The sequence below is a fragment of the Neolamprologus brichardi genome, chromosome 22, assembly GCF_056152115.1.
Source record: "Neolamprologus brichardi isolate AB-2024 chromosome 22, ASM5615211v1, whole genome shotgun sequence".
Classification (NCBI taxonomy): domain Eukaryota; kingdom Metazoa; phylum Chordata; class Actinopteri; order Cichliformes; family Cichlidae; genus Neolamprologus; species Neolamprologus brichardi.
This window is the reverse complement of record NC_142124.1, coordinates 20,799,084-20,822,841: the sequence shown is the minus strand read 5'-3', so window position 1 is coordinate 20,822,841 and position 23,758 is coordinate 20,799,084. Positions and strand designations below refer to the sequence as shown.

Below are 23,758 nucleotides of genomic sequence, written 5' to 3'. Positions count from 1 at the left end.
GCCAGTTTAGATTCACACAGTTGACCTCATGCAAGAACCACCTGGAAAGGGATTTATTCTTAGAGTATGAATAAAGATGTTCCATTCATTGGTTTTATTTATTATTTGGAGTGGTCCTTTCTTTTGATGCATATTGTGCTTTGATACTTTAATTAAATTAAGTAAATAAAACAATCCTGACTCAGCTGATGTGATATTTTTTGTTGTGTTGCTTGTTCTACTGGCACATAATCATCTTCACAGACAGTATTGATAGTGCAGTCATCTTGTTTCAGTCTACAGGTATCTGAATCAGGCCTTCTCCCCCTCTGATGTGAACTTCTACTTCCTCTCTGGTAACAGTTCAGCAAAACTGGACAGGATATGAAAATACAGGAATGAAAACATCAAGTGACAACGCAGCAGAAAACCTTTTTCAAACATTTTTATTAATTAATGCAATTTACAGTCAAGCCAAAGAGCGAACTATATTAAGTGATACGTATTCACATTATGTCCTAACAGGGTTTACAGCATATCTTGTGTTCTGTAAGCATAATTGTTACAAAAAGAAGAAGAAAAAAAAGAAAACGTAAAAGAGAAATCAAAGCTTACAATAACAAGAACAAGGAGCTTAGCAGTGGATTTGAAACATATGAAATGAGCAAAAGACCCTCACCAGAACAGGAATGACAGCAAATTCAGTTTTGGCATGTTGTGGTTTAAATAAGGGAGTAAAAGAGATAGAGAAACTAAAATATATGCAAAATATAAGTGAGCTCAAAATGACAGGAGGAAAGGGAGGTTTGAATTCACGCGGCTTTGCAGGGCTGCCTCTACCAAGAGACTTTGGTCACTTTGCTTCTCTGTCATGGCTTATAATTATAAGAAAGAAAAGAAAAAAAAAGGAGTGTCCTGGTATTAGTTCTGAGTTAATTTTGTATCAATTTTGTAAGTCCGCAGATGATTGTCTTCTGTCAGAAAACAACAACAAAAAAGTTTTGTAGTCAACTGCAACTCCAGGACAGACTGTACATTCTCAGGAGGTAGATAACATGAAGTCTTAAAAGAAAGCGTGTCTAAATTGGAATCGAGCTCTTTGTCAAGTCTGTGAAACTGTAGTGCATAATTTGTTTAAGGCCAAATAGGAACCTCACTTGTAGATCTAAGGCTATTTTAAGACAAAGGGTGTCAGGGTGGAGGAGGGAAGTGCACGGGATGGGATGGAGGGGTGGAGGACAGGGTGAGCAGATACAGCCCTTACATGTCAGTGCCTGAGTCAACAGTCGCGCTTTACCACAGCTGCTCGGTGCACGTCAACCCTTGGTTAACTGAACCCAATCTCTTTTTTTTTTTCCTTTTTGGCTACGCACATGCAGGGAAGATGCAAAAAATAATAATAATAAAAATAGAATAAAATAGAAAAGGACGCAGAAATGAGACGAGGAATATTCTGATTGACATTATGACTTGCATAAATGACACGTTATTTGGCCACATGGTGTAACATGTTACAAGAAGAGCTATCAGCGTGGGCACAGCCTGAAGTGACATTCAAACCTCCCTAGAGGGGAAAATTATGTTACCGGACAATATGAAGCACACTAAAAGAACAAAACAAAACAAAAAAGGTCAATGCAGCATATATCAGGCTTATGAGGTACTTCATGAATATATAGATATATCAACGTTTTTAGAAAAGCTCCTCCGAGTCATATTATTCCTTATAATTCCTATTGATAGCATAAAATACCTCGTCAGTTTTATTCTTATTTTCAGCCCAATCTCAGATGAGCCTCCTTTTTTTTTCTTTTTCTTGAGACCGCTTTGAAAGTGCAAAACACAAATACTGATCGTTCTATGCAGCATCTACACATGAGGTTGCATGGTAGTTAAAACTTTTTTTTCTTTTTTACTTTTTATGCGGCATGACAGATTTTAGTCAAAACTTTATTTTGAAAGGACTCACGAAACCCAATGCAGAGAGAGAGAGAGAGAGAGAGAGAGAGAGAGAGAGAGAGAGAGAGAGAGAGAGAGAGAGAGAGAGAGAGAGAGAGAGAGAGAGAGAGAGAGAGAGAGAGAGAGAGAGAGAGAGAGAGAGAGAGAGAGAGAGAGATCCGACAAAAGGCACACATGAACCACTAGCTCACGCTGGATGTCCTCAGTTTGGGCTAAATCGCTACGACCTGTAATTAACAACCACACACGACCTCGCGTGTGCCTTCCGTCGAATTTCAATTCTGTTTCTTTGTGTGAAGTGTATTCAGATGTGGATTTTCCCTTTGTTAATGTCACATGCAGAACTACATCTTTCTCCCTACGGGAAAAAAAAAAATAATTAAAAAAAATAATAATAATGGCATTGAGTGTGGCGAGTACCAGATGGGGAAATCCACCCTGGATTTTATTGCAGTTTGGGTTGAAAAAAAATGTAGGCATTTGATAACAGCGTGGCTCTGTTCACTAAGAAGCCTTGATATTTCTAAACTTGCTGGCAAAACAAAAACTGAAAAAGAAGCTGGTTCCATAAATTGAGACTAAGTTTGTCTGATCTCACAGGCTTTTGTCCTGCCAACTAAAAGCCTGCCCACAGTGGACAGACTGGTTAAAGAAGAAAAAGAAAAAACACCAACAATCTGCAGCCCACGCTCAGGAAATTTATTGCTGTGCATACATCTTTTCCACAAACCTTCGTCGCCACTACAAACAGCTTTTTAAAATCAACAGGTTTTGCTGGATTATCAACATGTCATGAATTAGCAATTACGATGGCACCTTTTAAAAGATCCAGACATCTTTTATAGTTAGTATTACACGTGAACGAGTTCTAGATTGTGCTTGGCTGTCTTCATCGACTCACATTAAAAACAATGAGACTCCCGATAGTAAAAAATTTGGTCCGGTAAAATGTAACCAACTAAAGCAACCAACCAGTCCATGCAGGATTACTTATTAAGGGTGAAAACCCCCCAAAACAGACAGTGCTTTGATGTGATATTGGCTTTCATTGGTTTGGTCACTACAATTTCTTCATTTTGTTGTCACTCATAAATTAGGGATAATATTAGCTAGCACCCGACACTGCTCTGAGGTAGTTTTATCCAAGTCAGTAAATAAAAAGCCAAGTTGTTCACAAGACTAAAAATGCTTGGAAAAATACAAATAAAAAATACCCACAAGTCTTGCATGATTGGATTCATATAGTTCAGCTTAATGGTAATGGCTTGGTTAAGTTCTGTAACGGCTCTCCTCAGTCTAGATCTGATTTACTACGTCATCCAGCCTAACCCTGAATATCCACCTGGATGCAGATGTGTCACCTGTCAATGCCACAGCTGCCAGATTACTGTGTGCTTTTCTGCACCCTGCTGGTTGCCAGAGGAGCTTAGAAGTTCACTTGTGAATGCACAGAAATAGCTATATTCAATTATAATTTATAGACAAGAGATTAGGATAAAATGGCATCCAGCAGGCAATGATTTAAAAAAGTGCAGTTCGAGCATAGCAAACCATCTACTTGACATTAAAATATTCCGTGGATAAGGAAAATTCAAGTGCTAATAAAATGACTGGGATTGATCCTTTTATGATCAAGACATTTTCCTGGCCATTTTTCCACTAGATGTTTAATTAGAAACAAAGTAGTACAGCCAACACTGTAATCTTGCACTCCCGTTTCTTTGCCTTCAGTCACACAGGTCCAGAGAGTGGTTGGTGATCCCTGGAAACCTCAAGTGGCCAGGGAAAAATGTTTATTCCCAACTAGTTGTTAAGTGGTTGCTGGAAGTTCCTGGCTGTCACCAAAACCTTTCTAGTGAATAGTTTGGTTGCCTATATTTTGCATGGAACATCCCAACTTGTCTGCAAACACTTGCCAATTAACCACCGAGTAGTAGTGAAACTGTGAAAAGTGCGATGCAAAACAAAAACTGTCATAGTAAAAGTGAAATTTTAGCTGAAATCAACACGTTTTAAAAGTCACATCCTTTTGCTTTGACGGCAAACCATCACCATTTCCAGTTTGTGTCGCACTTTTCACATTTTCACTACTGCTCGATGGTGGTTGCTAAGTGTTTGCAGACAAGTTGGCATCTCCCATGCAAACTAGAAGCGACCATGGAAATGTGCTAGCAACCAAACAAGGAGAATTTTGGCTTAGCGCTGTATATACCCCTTTGCAGCCAACTTGACCTAGTGACCGCAAAAAACAAAACAAAAAACAAATAAAAAGAAAAAGAAACTTCCAGCAACCACATTGAAAAATGGTTGCCAGGCAGTCTCCAACTGGTCTCTAGGCCTGTGTGACTGATGTCTTAAACACATCCAAGGTAAAGTGAATGAAACAGCTGCATCCAATGGAATTGAAAAGGTCTTTCCTTATTGGTACACCACTGGAATTTATACTAATTGTTGACACTTGTAGCTAAAACAAGAATACAGGCAAACTTTATGGATACCAAACTGGCATCAAATGGTTACAGATAATTGAGTGGACATTGGCATAACTGTCAGAGACAAAAAGTGATGCTTATTTAGAAAAAAAAAAATCTATGTCAAACAGGAGCGGGATGTTATGTATATGCCATGTATATCATAAAAGGTCAGTTATAGATCAAAAAAAAAAAAAAAAAAAAACTAAACTAAAAAACTAAACAAAACAAAAAACCCAGCCGTGTAGCAATACAAATGAAAAAAGGAACAGAAGTAACACTTAAAATGAAAAGCTTCTCTGCATTTATGTGGCACTGCACTAATTAATGTAATAATTCAGGGAGGATTTTACAAGACAGCTCTGTAGGGGCTGGACAGGAATACGAGACCCGAGGGCTTAAGCATAAGTTTAAAATCCAACAGCAAATGAGATCACACACCTACGCAAACCACCTAATATACACACAAAGCGCTTATGTTTTAGCACCTCACACAAGTATGATGCCAGGACTCAAAGGATGGCTACTCTTTGCACCAGTGTGAAACATATGTCTCCTAAAAGTACAGTAGCCAACATCCAGAGAAAGACAGCACAACTGTAGAATTACTACTTTCATTTCATATCAGAAAGAATAAAAATAAAAAGATTATATGGTCTGTGACATGGGCAATATTTAAATGACTGAGAAGAAGAAAACAATACTTTCTGGAATTAATAAAGCCTATAAATAAAGAGAAGAAAACAGAAAGAAAAGGCTGTACATAAGATGCAAAGATGAGTATAAATGTACTGGATGGATAGCCTATACAACATTACAAACCACGCAGGTTCTAATTACATTCATTTTTAATATATGGAGCTAGGAAAATAGGATCTACTCTACAAGAGATCTCTTTATAACAGCAAGATTTTCTCCACAAGAGACAGATAAGCGGCAGAAAGAGGAGACATTACTATACAGAGGGTAATGGTATGGAATTCATTCATGTATTGGGGACTGCTTCATTAGAAAGCCGACTTTAATTTTGTACTCCATGACCATTAAAAAAAAAGAATACTATTAATAAAAACAAACAAACAAAAACGCAAAGGCTGATGGTTACCATTTGGAGAAATGTTATCATTACCTCTTAAAAACTAAAGAAGACCCACTATTATGAGAAAATAATTGGCTGATTAAAATAGCTTATGATATGCCATTTAGTTTACGAAAAAGCTATTTCTAAAACCTGCTTTATCCGCGTTTTGGCCACTCCGAAAGATAATGGGAAAACAGCCAAAGTGAGGTGAATGTGTGCATTTAATTAACTTGTTTGAGAATGTTTTTAGGGGCAGCACTACAGCTGTTCTGAAAGCCTCACTGCTCCACTTTACTTGAAAAGCATTGCCACATTCATCCAGGCTACAAGTATTGGTCTGTTGAACATTCTTGACTGAGCTCATACTGTATTTCATTGTTCTTGTAACAGTCACAATAAAGTATTCTGTTCTATTGTGACAAAGATGATTTATGTGAAAAAGGAAAAGCCTCTTCTGAGTTGTGATATGTGTAGTTTGTAACGATTTTAGAGAAAAAGAGGCCTTATTAAGAACAACTTAATGTGCACATGGCTGTCTTCAGCGACAGCCGTGTCAAACCTTAATACTCAAACACTGTGGCATTGATGCTCTGGCTACAAACCCCCTGCAAATCTCCTGTCTATGATTGGCGACACTTGTTGACTGTGCATCTTTTATTTTGAAAAGCCACCAAAATCCAAAAATCCAGGCTGCTAGCCTGCCCCCTGATAAACACTCTCAATACATCACTAGCTCTAAGTCCTTTGTTTAGTGCAAAGAAAAACAAAACACATTGTCGAATATTGTTTGTTAAGTGTAGGGAGAAAAAAGCCATTTTGACCAGGTTTTATAAGGTGCTGGTGTAGGTAATGTAAAACGTAAAGAAATGGAAACAAGTTCAAAGTCATCTCTTAAAAAACATAGACAACTTAAAGTTACAAGCCAGTCAGTTTCTGATGTTTGTGCTGTTACAGGAAACAATGATTCAATCTGTCAACAATACATGACGGTTATCTTCTAGAGAATGACTTCCAACTATTACACTATATTCCGACGTGTCCCTTTGAGGAACAGTCTAAGAACTGAACATTCGAGTAAGTGAAGATAGCTGTGGTCGCGTTACAAAGGCCTGCAATCACACAGGAACAAAGACATTCACATTTCCAAGTACAGAGCCAAAGATGGGCTTCTCCTGATTAATTCATCTGTTCTGATCCACCTACTCTGATCGAGATGACTGGATCAGAACAAACCTAAAGCTTAAATAAGGACTTAAATGCATGATTGTACATAGAAATAAATGCTCTGGGGTGAAATTTGACAAAAATCTTCGGCTGTGTTATTTTCATACAGATATCAACAAGTACTACGTGATAGTTTTCAGGCTCTATCAATCTATCCATGGGCAGTCTTTTCTAGATTACTTCCCTAGTCTGACACACAGCACCAACTGGGTACATTTACTTTGTACCTTCTACTTTTGAATAATGAAATAAAATTAGCAGACCAAATATGGGTGACATACTTGATGGCATGCTGCTCAACTGAAAAGCAAAGGAGTTATTATTCTATATAGAAATAAAAAAAATGCTGCTTCTTATTGGTGCATAGAATAAAAGGAAAGAAAGCAGGGAAATCTGTGTGTAGGTACAAACACAGTTCAGGAATTTGGTCGTACAGCTCAACACTCATCACACATTCTCTCATCAGTTTGAGCAAAACTATGAGGGCGAAAAATTAAAAAAGTTAAAAAATAAATCGCATAACCACAAACTCAGAAAGCACGTTCACCATCAAGCACAGCAAACGTTTAAAACCTCTTCTGTCAAGATGCAAGACTCAAACAGCGCCAATTAGATAGATTGCAGGGGTAATTATACAGAAATGGCCAGCAGTGTGATGTTACCATAACACTTAAAACAGGTAACAAGAGGTAGTACACACGGCCATTTCCACACAATTACGCCGGCGTCACGCAAAACGGCCGAGCCTCTCGCTTCAGTTGATTATCTATAAAAGTCACACCATTGCTATCAAAAGTGCATCCAAATTTACATGTTGTGAGACCAGCACCGATAAGAACAATATTGACATCATAACAGTAAATATCAAGTACAGAATTTTCAGAATGCCCCACAAACACAGTCAGTCGGATTTCTAGTTGCTTTTACAGGTCATGAGTACAAAGGGAACCATAGAGAGGTCATCAAAGGGAGAGAAAAGATCCAAAACATTATGACGCTTACTTGTTTTTTAGCATGCAACTACGGAGCCTTGTGGACCAGTCCAGTGAGGATTTAAGGTGTTTTACAGTGAAAACATCTAGCACCTAGAATCGAGATGTCCTTTTGTGCTTTCATATAATTATATATATATATATATATATATTTCTTTTTTTTAATATTCATCATGTAAAAGTTCATAATCTTGTTTGGCTAGGAAAGACTGTGTGTTACAAAGGATACACCCAATTTATAGGCTATAAAATCTACAATGTTACAAATGACCACATAAATACTTCATCCTATTAGAAAGGTATGAAGACGTTGATAAGCACTAAGAAACGCTACTAAATGCAATATGCTAAAAACAACATAAAAAGCCCTGATTATCTACCTCTAGAAATGACTCCAATTCATGTGAGATACCCACTGCTAAATCTCTTGGTTAAAAATGATGCATAGTTAGAAAAGATAAACTACTCGCCTCCACTCAAGACTATGTCAACATTCGCCTGCTTATAGCATTAGTAAAACTTAGGTGGGATATTATTATATAATAATGTTATTAGTAAGACATGACAGTCTTAAAAGGCCATATATTTGCATTTATCTGCATACAAAGACAATATTAATTTAGACAATTTTTTTTAACACGTGGGCCAGTTTTTTAAAAAAGAAAAAAAAAAAATCTATAATCTTTCAGCAGCTTCCACTGAAGGCTTATTCAAAATATACCTTATTACCAACATTACTAAATAGTATAAAGACTCACAAAAAAGTCATTTGCATAAAACCCAAGCTTTTGTGCGATGACAGCCCCTAGTTCTTGGAGCAAACACTACGTTAAAGAGGTTTTAAGGAATTTCAATCAGTTAAACTCTAAAATGTTGCAGCTTTGACTCCACTGTACCGAATGCCTGGTTACCGACAAGCCACACAAATGACACAGCAGAATACATGATCCTGTGTTATATACATTAAAAAAATAGAAGTAGGGTTGATGTGTATAAAGGGAGAAATAAACAATCATCACAAAACCTAAAATGTCTAAAACATGAGCCAGCTACATGCATATCCATTGGAGAAATTATTCAAATTTTAAAAAGTCTGTAAGAACAGATGGGAATCACACAGATTTTAACATGTTCCCCACTATGGTGACTTCCTAATCAAGTGTCTTTTGTCAACATGGCTCAGAATACATTAGAAATGTGTCCTTACTGGGAACCAGTCCCAATATATTACATCTCAGGTCACTCGTTTGTCAGTTCAGACTTAACAGTGGGGCAAAGGAGGAAAAAAAATGTTTGCCCCCCCCAAATTTCTAAATACAAAAAGAGCTTCATTAAAAATAAAAAAAAATAAATTAATTAAAAAGTGTTGATTCAGAGGTTAAACAAATCTGATGTCAAGATCATTAACTGTCAACAGAGTTGGCATAATAAGATCATCAGTGTCAAGAGGACAAATACTGGAAGAAAAATTCATAGTTTTACATAGAAGTGGCAAAGAAAAAAGAAAAAAAGAAAGAAGATACTCTTAAATGGCACTTTTCATCACATAGTGCCCTATGTGGGGGAAAACACAAACAACCCTCAATATATATATAAGTACTTTTGTCCTGATTGAAGCGCTCATCCTGGTCAGTGCACTTTGCTTTGATAGGCTGATAAATAATGTCTGTGGGGAGGACTAAATCATTAGGCATATAACAGTTAATGGACCCCCACATCTTTTGATTTTTGCCTTCTCCCTTCAAGCACCAAGAGCCTAATAACCAAACAAAAGGAGAAGGAGGGCGACTGGCTTTTTCTAAATGTGAAACCACCCCACTGTATACTGTTTCGGCCTGCTAATAAAAAAAAACAAAAAACAAAAGAAAGAAAGAAAATTCTTCTATTAATGTACAAACTCTGCCTTGTCTTTTCAGAATTTTCACCCCCTTTTTTTTTTTTTAAACAGATAACAAGTACAAATACAACTAATGCACGACATGTAAATAAAGCCTCTTCCAGCTCAATCCTCAAGAAAGAATGACTCTTTTGCATGTTACAGTCTAATTGCTGGAATGGTTTTGGTGGGTTTAAGTACAATTGTAGACATTTGGGTTACTGACATGTTTGTCTGGTAGGGAGATCACAATGTGAAACCACTGTAATGTTATCTACAGCTGACAGTGAGACAGCGGAGGGTAGTGCGTTCCATCAGTGATGTCTCACCCACGCCTTCCTGGGAGTTGGGTGCTCTCAGGCAAAGTACATGGTGCGCAAGGTGTCCTGGTGGACCTGAACAGCTTTGGCCAAGGCCTGGTGGTCACGTCCATTGCTTTGACCTGATGTGTGACTGCCCTCGGCACTGAAAGAGAAAAAAGTTGCAGAACTGTCAGTTTTTCCAGCAAGGAGACAAACATCTGCAAACTAAGAGATTTTAATTTCTTCACCTGTCATGCTCTTTGTCCACCAAGTGATAGCGAGCCCGGAAAGCCACCAAATGGGCATAGTAAGCTGGTGCTGGGATGGACACTGACCGGGTGCAGCGCACATAAGTGTGACAAAGCTGGTAGGTAAGGACCTGCAGTTCATCTGATGAGAAGTGGTTGTCGTCCCAGAGCACGTGATAGTGAGACGGCCTGCTGGTTCCCTGTCCGGAAGTAAAGCGGATGTCAGGCATAATGGGTTGTTTTTGACTCACAATCTGCTTTCATTAGAAAACACAGTGGAAGACGCCTTTATCAATACATCTTATCCAACTTGACTTTTACCTGAATGCCAGCATGACTGCAAAGGTAGAAGTCAAACTCTGATGGGTGAGTTATTTTGGTGTCCACTGTGGTGCCCGCCGGAATGTTGCCGCTCTTCCCAACCTATAAAAAATATCCATGGAAATACTTGTTAAGCTGGAATTGCTTAAGTGCACTCTGACCCAACAAGCCTACATTACTTTGAAACCTCCCGAGCTGGTGAATATAAAAGAAATTTGTTTTAACAAAGCACAATAAAGATAAATAAATAAATAAATAGAAACAAGAGTTTGCCAAATTTCTCAACTATGAAAATAGCCAAACCATGAAACACAACAAGAAAATCCCCACAGTGACTAAAGAAAAGAAAAACAACAAGAATAGAGTTGTAGCACAATATGAGATAAAGTCAAAGGTGCCACACTCTACTTGCAGCCACCACAAAGGTTTAGATCACCTCTATTTTTATGCCTGGATCGTGGAACATCCAAGAGCATCTGGTTGGTTGGTTGGCTTTAGAGCTCTAACCTGATTACGATAAAGCAAGAGTTCAGCTAATTAATGTGACGCCAGTCCATTTAAAACCTTGAAGAATCATAAACATTTTAATAGACAAGAAGTTAGTGTGTCAAGGTGTTTTATTATCCCAGTTAATGTTTTTAGTTTTTGTTATAAGATGAGTTGTTGCATTTCATAGTGACTGCATATGATGATGGGATACAAATCTTTGAAACTTCCTCTGAAGCATTATTAGGGACACTGGTGAGAGCATCTTACATCACTCTATTCCTAAACTTGTATGCACTCAGTTAATTAAAATAAATAACTGACCCAGATCATTCATAAATTCCCAGCACTAGCAGTGACAGAGTACTAACCCTCTCATTTCTGTCCATACAGAACAGTCTCGTGTGGTGTCTCTTCTGAACAACCACAAAGGTAATACCAGGCTGGTAGTCCTTCTCTAGTTTGATGCAGGCCTCCCGGATTGCCAGCAGCTCATGCTGAAGAACCTGCACGTAACAAAGTCGTAAGATCTTAAAGATTACCCGTAAAACAATATATGTACAACAAAAGCATGATTAACATTTAACAGCAACTTCTGCCAGCTCAATTAATTTCCTACAACAGCACAAGTGCATAAGGAAAATCAACCACTTTTCCTGTTTGTTATAGTTTATTCTGTGTAGTCCTGGATATATGGATCACCTGGTTGAACTGGCCCTCAGAGATGCCATCCCGATAGTAGATGATTCTGGTGGGCTTGAAGCGGGTGGACTTGTAGAACTGGATCAGCAGCTCCCTCACCATGGTAGCCAGGTCCTGAATGATTTCCTGGCGGTGCTGCTGCACCCGTACTGTCGCACAGTACCGGCTGGGATGGGCATCCATGCTACCAACCACCTAAAATGAAAAGAAAGAATGAACAAAAACAGGTATGACCACATTAAAAAGGATTTACTGAGAATGACAAATGATAGTGATAGACGCTTCATCATTTTGATGTCCCGTCCCACAATGAAAACAAACAAGCAAAAAAAACAAAACAAAACATGACAGACAACTGGACTTTCTCAGTCTATCACATTTTGATGACACTTTGATTAGGATGAGCTTGGAGGTCAAACAGTTTTCTTTCTTGTTTTTGAGGCAGTGATGTCACTGTCCTGTTGCATAATTTGTGAAGTGTGTGTTTAAGCTAGAACACAGTGTCTTGTTCCTCTGTGTCAGTCCACACACACACACAAAAATATAACATATTGTGAAGGGTAGGTCTTAATGTGTTGTTGCTTACTGCGGCGATAGAGGGCTTTTTTCCATCTCCTGCAGGTGGATGTGTCACATCTGCACCAAGGAAGATCACTGGCTGCTGAAACACCACTGGCCTAGAACAGTAGATGTAAATAAAAAAAGTTTAACACAATGGCATGGCTTTCATGTGTTGAAAAAATATAAAAGCAACTCATTAGTTTCATGATAAGAATTCACCATAATTTCCACTAACCTGCCCTGTGGGAGGAGGATGTTGTTAACACCGCCCAGCTTAACATTAATCTTCAAACACAGGTTGGAAAGAGTTTGAGGCGTCGTCTTTTGAACGTTCTTCACTTGCACGCACTGTGTGGCCATGCCAAGAACCGTGTCCCCAACACGTTTCACCTCAGCTAAAAACACATCAGGACAAGGGGGAGATATAATTTGATCTGCTATAATAAAAACAAAAAAAATGGAGTGTTGCACAATCTGCCCCAGACGATTTAGTGCACATAAGTAAGCTGACTAAAAGTATTTTCTACGTAAAGGATAAATGTCTGTTTTATTTATTTATGCACAAATTACTTAAAATAACTAACTTGAAGCTCAAAAATGAAACGGAGTATATAACTTTTTCTGTAATTTCTTGTGGTTTACTTCTAAAGCAGATACAGAAGCAGTAAAACTTGTTGAGCAGGCAATAGCGCAGCAGCATGTTCAGATACACTAGAAGTGGGGAGTCGTCTTTGAAGTTGCAGCAGAATGCGGTTGGAGTGGTAGGGACTAATTAAAGACCCCCTTCAGGTTCAAGGAGAGTTATAAATAACATGAATAAAACAGTTCCCTGATTTCTGTTCTTTATAAAAGGTTAAAGCTTCAGTTATTAATAAGAGTTTAATTATCAAAATGAGATACTTTTGTACAGTACATGATGCCTAACTTTACCCAAACTCAATTACTTTAACCAACTCTCATTCTCTACAAAGCAGGCTTATAGTTTTCACATCTGTTTGTGATGTCACAACTTTAACCACTTAACCTAGATTTAAAGGGAACTCAGAGAAACTCTGAAAACAGCCCTTGAGTGTCAAAACTGTTTTACAGAGCTAAATGCAAGCATCCAGGCGAAGCAACAATGACCAAAACTTGTTTCTGAGTGAAGAGCCACACCAGCGGCTTTTAAAATGGTGAATTTAAACTGCACCTGGCTGGAGAAGGCACTGTGTTTGTTTTTTGGAAACAATCAAACAAAAATAAATTTCTTAGACAAAATAAATACCATAGTAAAAGAAGATCCCTCACCATAAACGGGTGTCTTCCCTGGTAGGATGACTACCACCAGTTGGAGGCCCTGGTAGGTGTATTTGAGGTGCCTGAACATGGGCTCGACGCTGTCAGCTCCCTGGGCATATTTACAAAAGCAAGGTTGACCTTGGATAGGCATTCCTGCATCTCGAGAGATCTTCCTCAGCTGATCTGTGAAAGCTCTGACAGGTGGAGATCTTGTTAATTTAAAGATAAACGGGTTAAGACACAGTCCTAGTTTAGGTTAGATGACATTTGAGAGCTGCCTGCCTACCTTGGATACATTGTATGAAGTTTTCAAATTATCCCATTGGACTGCTTTTCCTAACATTTATTTTTAAATTACAGTGAAAAACTGTTTGGTTTTCCAGACTTCAATTAAAAAGGAGCTGGTCAGTCTTGGTGAGTGCCATGAAAAGTCAGCACATATGACTTGCTTAAATACAAAAATAACATGAATGCAGTAGACAAAGCCTGGCTTACACACTATAAATACACAGCACAGCTGTATGTAGTTGGCACGTGCTTTTACACAGAACTATATTTGCACAGTAAACTTGGCCAACATTTTACAGAAAAAACAAAAAGGACTGCGTGACTGTGTTTACACACTTCTGTACAGGACCTACGCTCTGCTTTACAACTTTTTAAACACACCCAGCACCATCAGCCTTAAGCTGTCTACTATCAAACAATAACATGCACACACGATGGCATGACATACATCTGCATATGATAGATAACATACGTTCAATGAATCGTGCTTACTTAAGTAGGAGTTCGGTGCACTGTCTCTGTGGCGCAAAGCAGGCAATGGCCCACACTTTGATCTCAATACCAGTGTGGAACTGCTTGTTCCTCATGTCCCACACTCCCTGGATTGGTGTGGCTATTGCTTTGTTCTGCAAATTGCAATGAGAGCAACATCATAAGTGCTAATCACACCATCCACGATGAAGTTACTTGAATAAAAATGAATAAAGTAATTCATGCATTAAAAGCACATTAACACATACCCTGCCTCCATACAGTATGGAAGGAGCTTGTAGGACACGGCCGTTCACTTCCGTCATCTCATCCCGAACCATCACTCCGAACTCACGAACGTAAGGGTCAGCGTTGAAGTTGGCACTTCTCATCTGAATAAACATACACACACTCATTAGCATAATACAGCAAACTTTAAGATTTTAAGTCAAGTTATTTATTTTCTTTTATTTATGTTTATTCATTTCATATTCAAGGTAATCTGTATTGTTATTAATGATAATCATAATATTATGGACTATGATTGTAAACATTGTATACCAATGAGCAAATTCATCAGCAGTTCACAACAACCATCAATCTCAAAGACTTTTGTTGTCTTCATTAGCAGTCCTTCCAGCACTGGCCTCACTGAACCCATTAATTTTTAAGTTTATCATGTTGGCAGTGCTTGCTATTGGCCTTGGAACTCTGGGCAAACATCAGTAATGAATCACTTGAGTTTAGCCGTTGGCACAATGTAAACATTCTCTGTTTTCCTTCACTTGTTGTTGCAGGAATGGTGTCAAGCTTGTGAAAACTTAAGTTTTAAAAACAGTGTCTGTTACAGTTCATATAACTCACCAGTTTACTAATCTCATCCTGACGATCTGGTGCCGATCTGGCTGTGGCACGGATCATAGTGGAGGTCTGATTGTCTGTCAGCTTTTTGATGCAGCGCTGTCCTGCCACTATGTTACACACCTGGGGCAGACATGCGCAAAACATTTAGAAGAACAAGAAAACAAAAATCTCAAGTCACCTAGCTGGTGAACAAGAGGTTGATGATGCTTACCTCTAGAGGCAGGTAGGTGTGTTTCTGCTCCTGCCCCACCTGTAAACATGGCAGGTGGGGGTATCGCAGGATGAGCTTGTACTTGTCTTTGAAGTACTGAGCTACTGTGCACTCTATAGTTTGGCCATTCTCCTGTTGCAGAGGGAACCTAAAGATTTCCCCCCCAAAAAAAGCATTCAACATGTGAAACCTTTTAAATCTACAGTCAGCAGGAATATTCTTAGACCAGTGTTTCCAAATTTGTACTACTTATAATCACAACAAGTCATCTAGACAGAAAGTTTGGTTTTAAATAGTATTTTGCAGTTGTAGGTGATTTTTTTTTGTTATTGCTGTTGTAAACCTATAGCAAACGTGATATTTGAATTTTAAGCATGCTATTTATCTTGTTTTTAAAATTTAATTGAAAATTATATTTTTAAAAAAGCATTCTTACGTTTGGTGGCTGGCTGGTCTTCTTGTCACGTTGCACACTCTGTACTTCCTCTTCATCTGCCCACAGTGAGTAATCTCAACCTTCAGGCCTGAATAAAGCAATCACAATAAAAGGAAAAAAAAGGTTGAACATAAACATTTTTTTAAATAAAATTAAGGGAAAATTCATTACAGAAAACCTAACCAGTCATTTAAAATCACCTTCAGCCAACTGAACATGGACACTTTAAAGAAGCTAACAATGGACAAGTAGCTAAAGGCAGCAGCCTCGGTTTGAACAAAGCAGAAGAGAATAATTTTCCTGTTATCTGGTGAAGTTATAAACATACTAGAAAATGATTCAAGTACATGACATTTGTTTGAGCCTGCTTTTTTTGTAAGGTAAACTATGGCTACGTTCACACCGTACGCGAAAGCGCATCAAATCCGACTTTTTTGACCCTATGCGACCCATATCCGATCATGGTATGACAGTATGAACGGCACAAATCCGATATTTTCAAATCCGACCTGGGTCACTTTCGTATGTGGTACTGAATCCGATACATATCCGATGTTTTAGAAAGTGACTGCTGTTTGAATGGTCATGTCGCATTAAATCCATCTTTTACGTCACTGACACAAGACAGACGCCAATTATCAGCACCCGAGAAGACATCGTGAATGCCTCCTGGCCATCCCGTGTAGATGTTAGTGAAACTGTTGGGAAGACAACGTTGGAGAAACGTGAACACTATAATCTGCAGATTCTGACAGAAATCTGCAACTATCCTTTGAAGCACCGCTCCTCTCTAAAACAGCAATAAGGATAATTATTAGGCCGTATGTAAATAACAAAATAACTTTATAACTTAAAGCAAAATTGGGAAACGTAAAGTCCAAAACAACACTTTATATTAAGGGCCATCAGTTTGGTCTGGCTCTAAGCAGAGCGCATTGTGTGTGCCATCTTCTTTGGCGCATGCAGGTCGCTTTGAGGGTTCACAATAGAGCGCGTTTGCTGTCACATTTTATTTGCAGTGCGACCAGGCAGACAAAAAAATTGGATTTGATCAAAAAAAAAAATTGAATTGAGCATTAAGACCTGCAGTGTAAATGTAGCCTATGTGAGCTAAAAGGTGTTTGGACAGAAACTAATTTCCACTAAAATATTTGCACCTCTTTACAGTAGCAGAATACTTTACTATGTATGCTGTCGGTTATAGTTGCTAAAAAGAAAATCAGCAGCAGGTCACGCTTAGAGAAAAATCAAAATTGGCAAAAAAAAAAACAAAAAAAAACAACTATTTACAACCTGTGTATCTGAAGAAAATTGATGAGAAAATAATCTAAAAAAGTATCAGATAAGAATCTGAACTCACAAATAAATGTTTTTTTTATACATCAAAGCTCCCAAAATCATTAAAAATATGAGCTCCTACGTTTATCTTACCTTTGATTTCTTTTGTAAATTTCACTCGTTGAGAGTCTGTCAAGGGTTTCTGCTGTTCTTCTATGCTTTTGAAATCCAAGACCTCGCACATAAACTCAATTACAGGTTGGGCTTTGTAGAACGCAGTGGCCGAAACTGAAAGCAATTAGACACAGAGTTTCAGCTTATGGAAAAAGCTCAACTTTTGACACATTTTGCATGAGAAATGAATCTCATTGTGAAAATTACCATCGATGTTGAGCATCATTTTCCAAAGGGACGGCCTGACAGACTGGTGGAAACCAAACCACACCTCTCTCCCTCCACCAAGAGGGTTTGAGCATCCCTCTGAAGGAGTGAAGAAAGAGCGTCCCACTGGGGTATACCTGCAGAAGAAAAGCACCAGCAGAAAGCCAACAGTATTATAAAAGGATAAAATAAAGAGTCAAAACTATAACTGACAATGACAGAAATTCTGACGTACCTCATAGAAGGCAAATGTCTCATGACCACATCCAAGGCTTGAATAGTCTCAAAAGGGACGCTGGGTAGCCGTCCTGACAGTGCCTCATGCAGAGCTTGCAGGCTAACGCAGGACACCCACTTGATGGCTACTTTGAAGCTGCGGTCTTTTCCTTCACCAGGAATAGTTACCTCAAGCTCCACCTGTGTGATCAGTTGGGAGGAAAAGAAGAGATACAATGCAGTCATATTGCAGAAATACTCATACTGTTTTTGTTTTGTACTCAAAATAGAGCTTTTACTGTTACAGGTGTGTGTGGAATACATACTTTGTCTCTGCCTATTGGCAAGGGCATGGCAGTGTAAAGGTTCTTCCTTCCATCATACACCGGCTTTCGATCACCAAAGATCTGTGTTTTAAAGTGCTGGACCATGTGCTCCACAATTTCCCTGAAAAGAAAATGAAATGGACAAATTACCAGCAATGTCCCAGGTAATTTGTTCACTCATCTGCTGAACGATAATGAAATATCAACAAGGATATACCGATTGACCCTCCGGGGGCATTTTTCAGGCTTGATGTCAATGTCATAATGATAGACCTCCAATTTGGGGATTTCCATCTCAAAAAAGTTAGCCTGGAGCTTGATTGTCCTGCCCATGGTGCCAAAGTCTGGCCGTGATGGTGGCTTGAACACATATTCTGGCACTGGGGAAGATGGGGGATCTAAAACATGTGAATCAAATGAAGCAACAAAATAAATGGTAAGAATGACATCAAAAAGACCTTTAAGACCCAACCAGCAATAAACTGCCTTATAAACAAAGAGTTGTGGTTGCACATGTAAACGAATTGGAGCATGTTTCACTGATCTAAATCAAACGTAAAACAAAAATCTGCTGTTGGCTTGCATTGCAATTAGTGGTGCAACGGATCACGGTTGATCTGTAATCCGAACCGATCTCACTCCACGGTTTGGCACGCACGTGATCCGAAGATTCGAAAAAGAAGAAAAAAAAGTATGTGTATGGTGCGCGTGGTCGGTCTGTCAAGCGATAGTTATGGCCAGTGCTAGCGGTCCAAGTGGAGGAGCAGAGGAAATTGCGGTATTTAAGCAGCCCTTTGCTGCCCAGTCCGACCGGGCTAAAGCTATTACAAAAGCTATTGGGGTGTTTAGCTGCAGATGGGAGGCCGTATTCCGTTGTGCAAAACAAGGGGTTTAAACTATGATGAACGTGCTTGAGCCACGCTATGATATCCTGTTGCGCGTCCACTTTAGGGGCAAGATCGTTCCAAGCATGTATGAGCAGGAAAAGTTTAAAGTTATGGCTGAACTGTCCCAGGCATCTTCTGTTGCCCTAACTACTACAAATGGGTGGACCTCCAGGGCAACGGAAAGCTACGTGACCATGACAGCTCATTATATCACAGCGGAGTGCGATATAATGAGTGGTATGTATTATTGTAGGGTCTACCTTACAATATAAAGCGCCTTGAGGTGACTGTTTTTGTGATTTGGTGCTTTATAAATAAAATTTAATTGAATTGGGTGGTAGATACAAAGCCCTATACTGCCCTATATTGAACCATAATTTTTTTTTTTAAATAATTGCGTGGAATGAGTCTTGAGTTGAATGTTTTTAACAGGCAAATACTTCAATAAGTGAATAAGTAAATGTTAATTTTTTGTCTTTTTTCGCTGATCCGAAAATTGATTCGATCCATGACTTAAAACCGTGATCCGATCCAAACCGTGAGATTTTTGATCCGTTGCACCACTAATTGGAATACACATAATAATGTCTAATAGTGGGAATAACAGTGTGTATAATACAGTATGATCATTTTAATCAAGTGATGACACCTCAAAATTTCAAAGATGTACTGTAGGTTACCCCTACAGTGTTTTTTGTTTTGTTTTTAAAGTCAGGAGCATCACGAATGTGCACTAACAATATGACTTAACCATCAGCTCTAATTGGCATAATTTCAAGGATATTATATATGCGCTATTTGGAAAATATTATACTAATATTATAATAAAACAGAATGACTCAATTTATAATTTAAACAACACCACATGGATTTGCAGCTCCAGGACACTGACTTAATTATCCAAATACACTGAATAATCCTGCGAATGTTTGTAGCTTTGCTTCCATCAATTACACTAGGAAAACTAAAAGTGTCACCTGTTGATAAACAGTATTGTAGTATTTGGACCTCCCCAGCTCCAAATCAGAACCAATCTGTTCTTCCTATGCTAAGGCTGCAGCAAATTCAAGTGTGTGCATCTCAATTCTTTCAGCATAAAAGGTTCTGTATAAAACTTCTTCCATCTGGTACAACATGTCAGCTGATTTCAGTACTTTCACAAATGGGTACACACCAAAGCTATGTCCACATGTGCATGGGATTTTTTTTAAACGAGGATTTCCCCCATGAAATATAACAAAGTGACATCAAACACTGTGATGAACATGCCTAAGCAACATGTGATGATGTAGCCCTAACTATACAGGAATGTTGGCCTACATACAATAACACGCTTCACAGTCTGATGTCAAAAAACAAAACTGAGGCATGTTGAGAATGTAAGACAAAATGTCAGTTTTCCTCATCAACACACAAACACAGAAGCACAGTATCTGTGTGTACTGAAAGTTGGCAAATAGCTAAAATTGGCTGAGCAATCGGTTGGGCTCTGCTTTAAACATTTAGCCAGCACAAAATCAGCCACTGTAAATTTGTATCTCATCTGCTAACAGGCTGACATCTGTCTAAAACAGTGATAATGGGTGACTTTTTACAAATGTGCTCAGGCTGTTCTAGAAAAATGAAAAAGCACAAGCTGCAGCTGTCATTTTGAACAAGTTTTAGTCAACAGACCGCACAGTTGTGGATGTAGAGCTCATACAGAGTATAAATACACCACTGAATAAATTCTTCAGAGAACTTCAATTACATTTTTTTCAATGTAACTAAAATTACCAAGAAAAAGGACAAAAAAGGCAACTTGTATAATTTCTTTTTCAAACTTGATTAAAATGCTCAGATTATTTTTCTCATTCATAATTTGACTGTTTTAATTTATCTGCAGTAAGACTTCTGGGGAATTTAATATTTACTTTTTTAAACAAATTGAGAAAAAAATGTTTCTTCATATTTTCTGATTTCTTTGTTGGAACAAAAATAATACAGCTACTTTTCACCTGTGCCCTTATTCACAACAAGTCAGCACAGCAGGCAGCTTAACATGTTTGATTTGTCACCTTTTTTTTTTTTAATTATGTTTTTTTTTTTACACTGGATACCCCTTCCTGACCCATCCCCAAAGGGTTTTTTTTTTCCTTCAAATCAGTAAACCACTACACTATGTAGCCACACTGACAATAATATACAAGTTGATATAAGAAAAACGTTTTTTAATCTCACAATTGTAATTATTTTGGTACAATAGTTGAATTATTCTTATTAATATTAACAACAACAACAACAACAACATTAACACATGTACCAAATCTACATCAAATCACTATATTATACCCTGAAAGATGATTTTAAGTGTTAACATTTTTGCAACTTATTGTAGGAGATGCACACAGCTCTCATTATTGCTGGACAAGCTCGGCCATATCTGCAACTTCAGATATTTCAGCCGGGACACACTCCATTCCCTTCAGTGCATTATCTTTTAGCTCCAGCGCTGTTCATTCAAACAGAAAACCTTTGATAAAGCCTAGCAATATATGGTGGATTTTAATAAGTGCCCTTTAGTTAAGTGCTCTGCACATAAGCGCACAAAATGAGGTGTACTAGTGCTGACTAGTTGAAGAGCAAAGCATCTTCTGTAGACTCTCACTTACAGGATCAAAATACCTATATGCTTTTTGCTGGATGGTTTCCCTATCAGGTCCTGTTGTTTTTCAGATGAGTACATACTGTGATGCTTGAAGGATGTGCGAGAAAAAAATGTTGCCACTTACACTGGACCACTACTAGGGTCAATTTAAAGTGTTAAAGCCTGAATATGGGAAAAGCTTACCAGAGCTTACGGACCCAGTCGAACGGGGTCCCTCAAGCATCTCAGCAGCTACAGAGAACAAAAATAACATGTTATAAATGCTCAAAGATCCACTCAGTCTGATACACACTGTATTTTAAAATAAAGAGTGACAAATGTGTACACCTAATAACATAGTACAGCCCAGAGACCAAAGATTCCTGCTTAACATAACAAAACCATTTGTTTATGTAGTAAGCAGTAAGAGAGCGCTGCTCATTTATTACACTAGCTTCATCCCAGCAGGCCTTTCTTATCACTTCCACAGGAGTCTTATCAATAGACACGCAGAAAGTATTGAGCAGCTGGCAATCTAACGGATGAAGCCACCCCTTCCCCCTAGAAGTAGACTGCTTCAACACACCGAGTCGTGTTTTGGTTGAACAACACATCCTCGTTAAAATAACTGCAAGTGGGGAAAAAATTATCCAACATAGTGTTGATGTCGCCTGTACTCTCTTTCATTCCGCCAAAAAAAGCCAGCTGACAAAAAACCCGAAACGCACACATGAAATACAATGATATGCAAATCTACACACACAAACACAGCGTCTGTCTGACTAACGACAGGCGGCTCAGTCGCTTAACTATCACTCTACCTAACTCAAACTTAATCAGGCAGACTTCATCAATATCATTTAGTGTCTTAAACCCGGTGTTACACTGAAAATACGATCCGGTGGCGTTAGTGCGTTTATACAGCCGGTGTATTAATGTGACATATGTAAATGTGGCGATTTCAACTGTCAGGCTAATCGTATCCCAGACTGGTGATGAGATTAGGTCGGCCTCGAAATATTGCTTCAACTAGTGTGTTTAGTGCTGCAGTTCGAGAAAATGAATGATATGCGTTTACGTTCGCGTGATTTGTTAAGAAAACATAAGCCAGCCAACCCCCACTTGGTGAAAGTGCAGTGAGTTAACTAAAAACAAGTTCTGGAAACCAGGTGCCGTTGAAGCTAGCGTGGCTAGCGGCAGCTTGTTGTTGCACGCTAGCTAAGCTTGCCTCTAGTACTAAAACACTTAAAACTGGGACGACATGTTCCACGTCAAAGCCGTTGTTGAGTTTTATAGTAACGAGTTGGATGAAACGGGAACATAGCAAGCACTTCATCGATGCAGCACAGAAAAATGCCGCTCCGTTATCGTCAGTTTTCTTTGGCCGCATCACGTAGCCGATGCTAACGTTAGCCGCAGCACTTACCTCCAGCAGAGGAATACATTTTGTCGACTTTTTTTAAGCGTGTGTCGTGGACGCACAAACACTCCACTTAGTTTTTCGCAGAATTCCACCAAAACTCATCCGTAGTCGAAGTGTATTTATATGTCCAAGTGCAAGGAAGGAAACTCGGTTCTAAAAACAGATATTTAGTTAGCCAAGTGGTAAATATTTGAAGTCTCTCATCCTCGGCTCGGCCCCATCCCCCCAACACGCAAAACGAGAGCCGAGAGAAAAGAGAGCGCAGGGTAAAGAACCACGCGCTTCAAGATGATTCCTTCCCATTCCTTCCGCCTTTGGTCACTTTACTTTAGGTAGTGTATATATTTACATTTTGACTTCTTTTTTTAATCACCCTTCTTTTTTACAAGATATATGTATTCATCCCATCAGTGTAGTCATGAATGTAGTCAAAAAGCTAGTATCCGCATCAGTCCACGAAATTTGATTCTTTTTTAAAATAAATAAAACACATACTATATAACACATACATACACACAATATAACACAATTTAGACAAATCACGTTTCCTATCAGATTTAGTATTTTATTAGCCAAAGTTAGCACTTTACACGGTTGCAAACATTTCAAATACGGTTATTTCGACTTGAGGGGAAATATTAACGTTTAGATTTATGCGAAGTGGGGAACTATCTTGCTTTCCGGTGACGTCAGACGCACGCTGCGCGGTCTCAGTAGTGATGCTAATTCAAATCTTTTTTAAAAAAAACACCACAGAGATCGCTTACCTGGCTTAAAAAACAACATGACTTTTTATAACCTGGCTAAAATACAGGCCTGGTTTAAATACGTACATATATATGTATATAGCAACAAATCTCGGTTTTTAAAA

The 23,758-nt window shown here is 38.5% G+C and overlaps 1 protein-coding gene across 2 annotated transcripts; it reads right to left on the bottom strand.

Moving 5' to 3' along the window:
• Positions 1-414: 414 nt before the first annotated feature.
• On the bottom strand, positions 415-23,130 carry ago2 (argonaute RISC catalytic component 2). Of its 2 annotated transcripts, XM_006787640.3 has the most exons (20): positions 22,891-23,130; positions 21,669-21,716; positions 18,169-18,349; positions 17,952-18,072; positions 17,645-17,826; positions 17,410-17,546; positions 17,182-17,316; positions 15,751-15,838; positions 15,315-15,462; positions 15,104-15,223; positions 14,509-14,631; positions 14,261-14,394; positions 13,490-13,674; positions 12,438-12,597; positions 12,228-12,318; positions 11,642-11,836; positions 11,311-11,445; positions 10,454-10,555; positions 10,133-10,332; positions 415-10,047 (listed from the first exon to the last, which is right to left on the bottom strand). In XM_006787640.3, exons 1-20 carry the CDS (start codon positions 22,907-22,909, stop codon positions 9,939-9,941), a joined length of 2,613 nt encoding a protein of 870 aa, XP_006787703.1. In that variant the 5' UTR covers positions 22,910-23,130; the 3' UTR covers positions 415-9,938. The 2 variants fall into 2 exon arrangements, with proteins under 2 accessions (XP_006787703.1, XP_087691456.1); XM_087835330.1 differs by lacking the exon at positions 22,891-23,130 and having other exon boundaries at positions 21,669-21,753.
• Positions 23,131-23,758: the final 628 nt, after the last annotated feature.

What these genes read in the sequence shown, in the direction of transcription:
- ago2 (XM_087835330.1), bottom strand. Translation starts at nt 21,738, where the DNA reads ATGTTATTTTTGTTCTCTGTAGCTGCTGAGATGCTTGAGGGACCCCGT. An exon ending in TGCACCGAACTCCTACTTAA is followed by an intron (nt 13,675 to 14,260) that starts GTAAGCACGATT and finishes TCCACCTGTCAG; the next exon opens with AGCTTTCACAGATCAGCTGA. An exon ending in AGGGAAGACACCCGTTTATG is followed by an intron (nt 12,598 to 13,489) that starts GTGAGGGATCTT and finishes ATGTGTTTTTAG; the next exon opens with CTGAGGTGAAACGTGTTGGG.